Genomic DNA, 5598 nt, shown 5'->3' on the forward strand with positions numbered 1-5598 from the left:
TCTTGCCAAGCAGATGGTAGGTTTGGACTGCTAGCAGTCCAGTTCTTATCCTACAGGCTATCCATCCTACTGAGGCTCCTTGGCCGGGAGGGATAGTCCCTTATTTATCTTTGCCTTTTCTGTCCATGCTTTGGCACCCGCCGTTCCCTGTTGTGAGTTGCCACCTAGTGGATTCCCAAGCAGGTGTGCAGAGTGGAACTGCTCCATAGGGCTTGAAAGAAATGACCTTTTGAAAGCAGATCACTAGGCCTTTCTTTCAAGGAGCTTCTGGATGAATTGAGCCACCATCTTTGCCTCTAGTAGTCAAGTGCTTAACTATTTACACCACCTAGAGACTCTTTGGTGCTTTGTTAGGTCTGGTTGACTCCTGTTCAGCTTTACAATTTTAATTTCAGATGAACACCTCTTGAAACTGCTCCCCCCCACCCCTGATTTCTCATTCCAACATCACAGCTGAGAGTGGTGAGTAAGTTACTTGCTGAAGCCTCAGTTTCCTTGAGGATAAAATGATTTGGGGGTCTGTGATGATAGTGTAGGTAATATACATGTCCAGGCTCCTCCGGTCAGCTAGCTAGGCTCGCATTATTGGACTACTCCTTTTCTCTGTGAGGGTTTGGGTTACTTACAGGGCCTCAGTTTCCCTATTTATCGTCAAGTTAGGTGCTCTGGTAGCGCAGTGTTTACGAATCAGGCTGCAAACCATACAGTCAGCAGTTGGAAAGTACCAGCTGTTCCGCAGGAGAAAGATGAGGCTTTCTGCTCCCGTAAAGATTTGTTGTTGTTGTTGTTGTTATGTGCCGTGGAGTCGGAACCGACTCATAGTGACCCTGTACAGGGTTTCCGAGGGTGTAAATCTTTACGGGAGTAGAAAGCCTCATCTTTCTCCCGCGGAGCAGCTGGTAGTTTCGAACTGCTGACCTTGCGGTTCACAGCCCGAGTCGTAACCACTACGCTACCAGAGCCTCGGAAACCCTGTACAGGGTTGCTATGAGTCTGTTCACAAACCCACCACCACCTTGTGCTTGCAACAGCACTTAGAAGGATGTTTTTGAATGAAAGGATACTACTTAATGGAACCCAGTCACGGCTTAGCCAGTCCTAGTGCCCACACTCTTTTTAGGGGGGTCCTCAGGGCTAAAGAGGACCTTGGGTGGCTGGAACTAAAGGCGAGAGGATGAAACACAACCAACAGTGCCGAGGGAGAAAGGCTATGTGAGACTCGCTTCTTTACCTATTAGAGAGCCAAGACTCCCCAAGTCAGGTTCGTTCTACTTTGTAGTACTCAGGGTTGCCAGGAATGCGACTCCGCTGGACAGTAAAGGGTTTGTTTTTCTGGTGTGGGCTAGAAGGAGCCGGCTCCCCACAGTAGTTGATCGTAGTGTTTACGAATCTGGCTGCGAGCCTTAACGTCAGCAGTTCGAAACTACCAGCTGTTCTGCAGGAGAAAGATGAGGCTTTCTGCTCCCGTAAAGATTTACAGCCTCGGAAACCCTATACAGGGTCGTTATGGGTCAAAACTGACTCCACGGCACATAACATACAGGGTCGCTGGAGTCCTGGGGTGACGCTGTGGGTTAATGCGCCAGACTGCAAAGCCGTTTGAACTGCAAAGTCTGCGGTTCAAGCTCACCAGCTGGTCCTCGGAAACCCTATACAGGGTCGCTATGGGTCGGAATCCACTCGACGGCACTTAACAGCAACATACAGGGTCGCTATGGGTCGGGATGGACTCAACGGCACTTAACAACAACAACCTCACAGGACTCGGAAAGTCGCCCAACTAGGAAGAGGGGCAATTGGGAAGCCGGGAGGAGGAAGCATTGGCGGCGCTCTAGCCCACTGACCTCGCCACAGTGCTCTCACGTGGGCTCCCTCATTGGCTGAAGATCGTCGCGTACACGCGCCACTTCCGGGAGAGAGGCGGTGTCTGGGCGACTTCCGGCGCGAGGCGCCGCGGTCGAGCTGGTCTGGCTCCATGGCGGCCCCGCTGCTTCACACGCGGTTGCCGGGTGATGTGGCCGCTTCGGCCGCTGCCGTGCAGACGCTGGGGACCGCGAGGACTGGGTAAGGGTCAGGGCGCGCTCCGTCCTTTGGCGCGTTTGGAAACGACATCCAAGTTCGAGGTTGGGGCAGCCGATTTGAAAGGGTCTGAGGTGAAGCTGGTGACGCGGAGGAAGAGCAGTGGGCAAGCGAGTCGTCTCCTGTTGTCAAGAGTGAGCCCCCGCCCCGAAGCGGGCAACGACGCGGGAGCGACCCTGGAAAAGGAAAGAAGCCCAGTCTGTGTTCCAGGGTCCTCCCTTCGCCCTGGGCTCCCTCCGAGCGTCCCAGGCCTAGAGACTGCGGTCAGCTCCTTTCCTCCGCCTCTCCCTCCCGTTTCTCTGTCAGTGCTGGCACATTACATCCTAAATGGTGGTGGGTGTTTGAAATTAGTGCGACACAGTTACTTAGCTGTCTTTAGTCACCTCTTAACTTTTAAAGGTCCCCACCAAAAAAAAAACCCCAAACCACAGCCGTTAAGTCAATTCCGGCTCGCAGGGACCCTGTGGAACAGGGTGTCGTTGTTGCGAAGTGCCATCGAGTTGGTTCCGATGTGTAGCGACCCTGTATAGGTTTCCGAGGAGCGGCTGGTGAGTTTGCTGTATGGGATTTCCAAGATTTCTGTAAATATATACAGAAACGGACTGAACTACCTCTTTCTTCTTGGAGCAGCTGGTGGGTTTGAATCACTGACCTTTTGGGTTCGCTGCCGAGTGCTTTAGCCACTGCTCGTTTAAAGCTCCCAAACCCCCTAAAACACTTTAGGATATAACTGTGAGATTCATTAGTTGAATGCTGTTTTTGTAACTAATTTGCTCTGTTTAAATAAGGCAAAGCTTGTAAAACACCATAATAGCATTCATACTGTTTATTGAACCAGCGACTTACTACATTAGACACTTGACAGTAGCCAGCCAAAAGAGACAGCTTTTTGCAACAAAGTTACTTACTGCCATGCTTACAGCAATGATCGTAAACGTGCCGATAAATACATGAGCAGGATGCTGTCAAATGCAAAGAAAGAAAATAATGGTTGAAGGAGTGAGAAGGTGGGTACTTTTAATTTCTGCTGGGGAAGGCTTCATGTTTTAGTGGCTACTAATCAGGCTGAGAACCTTAAGGTCAGCAGTTTGAAACTACCAGCTGTTCCGCTGGAGAAAGATGAGGCTTTCTGCTCCTGTAAAGATTTACAGCCTCGGAAACCCTGTGTAGGGTCGCTGTGAGTCGAAACCGACACCACGGTACTTAACAACAACAAGTAGCATAGTGGTTACGAATCGGGCTGCAAACCTTAAGGTCAGCAGTTTGAAACTACCAGCTATTTCATGGGAGAAAGATGAGGCTTTCTGCTCCCATAAAGATTTACAGCCTCGGAAACCCTGTACAGAGTCGCTATGAGTAGGAAACGACTCCATGGTACATCACGACCACCAGTGACACAATAGACAATCCAACCCCGGATGAAAATGGGAGAAAAGTATTTCTGATGATACAAAGTTAGTGCCACTTTGTACAGATACTGGTTTTCAGGAGTGAAATAGGAACCATTGGTAAATTTGCAGAACTCTGTAGCTGGCTATAGGATAGCAAGTAGGTAGGCACGGGTCAGATAAACATGGGACCTAGAAGTGCAGCTGTGAGACAGTGGAGAGTTTAAGCCCAAGAACAGGGTGGCACAATCGGCTCTCACTGTTTGAAAGACCCCTCTGGCTGCTGAGTGAAGGATAAATTATGGCCGGGGGTGGGGGCACCGAGCATTGAAGCCTTTTGATTTTTGCTGTAGTCATCCCATTGAATGATGATTGGCTTTGATGTTCTCTGTAATGTTCTTAATTACTTGATCTTGGTTCTACAGGATTTCAGATATGCTTGCATTGGAGAATGATTTTTTCAATTCTCCCCCAAGAAAAACTGTTCGATTTGGTGGAACTGTGACAGAAGTCTTGCTGAAGTACAAAAAGGTAAAAGACGAGATAACATGAGGATTGGTTTTTGTTTGTCAGAATTAGGATTTTGAAGCAGTTCATTCGCTTTGACCACGGCTGAGAATCTCTATTTCCACCCCAGATATCCTCAATAGAAGTGTCCATTTTAACAAGGTCCCTTCCCCACACATACACTCTCCGTCTCACTCCCACTCTGTCCCTCCTGGGGATCTTGTTAAAATGAAGGTTCTGGTTCCAGATAATGGATTTTCAGCAGGAGATCAAACCAGAATGAGCTGGTTTGAAGCCTGGTCAGAATATACCCATAGCTTTTCAACTAAAAATGAATAGATAGCCTAAAATGAATTTCATACATCATTCTTGATGTTAAGTACTCAATAACAGCTCAGAATTAGAGTAATAAATAACCAGTCTTTGCTGATGCGGTTTTCTCTGTTCAAATGTTTTATTTACACAGTATTTAGAAAAACAGTTTGCTTCAATAAAGTTACCACCAGCCAATTCATGAAAGAAAGAGAAGGCTGTCTACTCCTGTAAAGATTTACAGTCTCAGAAACCCTGTCTAGGGCTCGACAGGAGGCAAAATTGACTCAGTGGCAATGGGGTTTGCATTTGTATCCATTTGTTTACAGAATACCCATTTATATCCATATGTGTGAATTGATGATATTTTAGTTTCCCTGGATTAGATAATTAGTTGGGTTGTTTTGGGTTTTTGGTTTTTTTTTTTAAACCTTTTTAACATTTCAGAGTACCAACTCTAGTAGTCAGTCAATTGTTAGGGTCCAAATATCTATCCTAGCTAAATATGCATACCATTTCAATTGTCATCTTCATTTTTCCCAGCCTGGCTCCGTTAACATGAGTTCTTAATTTTTTGTGGCCGTGATTTTTTAATCCACAGTTGTTGTGCTAGTGACAATGTTCCTTTTGTAATTTCAAAAGATGTTAAGGGCTGCTGTGGGGACTTAACAAGTTAAGAATTCTGCTGTTGATCAGAGCAAAGCAAACAATCCCAGTTTTTTTTCCCCTTGTCAAGGGTGAAACAAATGACTTTGAGTTGTTGAAGAACCAGCTGTCCGATCCAGACATTAAGGTAATTTGTTCTATCATTAGTAATGTCATTGCCACTTTATACAGACAACACTTTGCTCTTTGGGTCAGTTTCATCCTTTAGAATTCACTCTCTCCGTGATTCCTCCGTATCCGGTGATTCTCAGTCAGACAGTTTTAGCCTGTAATAGTCACTTGGTAATGCCTGGAGATCTTTTGGTTGCCCCAGCTGGGGGAGGGGAATACTACTGGCATCTGGTGGGTCGGTGGCAAGAATCCTGCTGACGGCTCTCACAAAGAAAAGGGTCTCTTGCAGGCCTCTCACTGTTCTCGGTGTTACAGCTCTTTTTGGAGGGTCCTTCTGCTTCTCTACTTCTCAATTCTTTCCTCTTGCCTTTAAAATCCTTTGAGGCTGGCTGCTTCCATAAGCAATTACAGGGCGGATTGAAGCCCTGGGCTAGACAGAAAGTATCAAATCATCAAGTTGTCTACAGCTTATCCAACCTTATCCAACTTGACCTCAAGTCAACCCAAAAGTAACAAACCTGGGTTTGAGAACTGA

The 5598-nt window shown here is 46.9% G+C and overlaps 1 protein-coding gene across 1 annotated transcript in view; it reads left to right on the forward strand.

The window, feature by feature from the left end:
- The first annotated feature begins 1933 nt into the window (after positions 1-1933).
- The window catches only part of RRN3 (RRN3 RNA polymerase I transcription factor homolog (S. cerevisiae)), a 36837-nt gene continuing 33172 nt past the window's right edge, over positions 1934-5598 (forward strand). Inside the window, exons 1-3 of the mRNA XM_006871955.1 lie at positions 1934-2064; positions 3893-3998; positions 5023-5079. Coding sequence (XP_006872017.1) covers positions 1976-2064; positions 3893-3998; positions 5023-5079 — 252 coding nt within the window. The 5' untranslated portion in view covers positions 1934-1975. The remainder of the gene's footprint in view (positions 2065-3892; positions 3999-5022; positions 5080-5598) is intronic.

Source organism: Chrysochloris asiatica, unplaced genomic scaffold (assembly GCF_000296735.1).
Source record: "Chrysochloris asiatica unplaced genomic scaffold, ChrAsi1.0 scaffold00178, whole genome shotgun sequence".
Lineage (NCBI taxonomy): Eukaryota > Metazoa > Chordata > Mammalia > Afrosoricida > Chrysochloridae > Chrysochloris > Chrysochloris asiatica.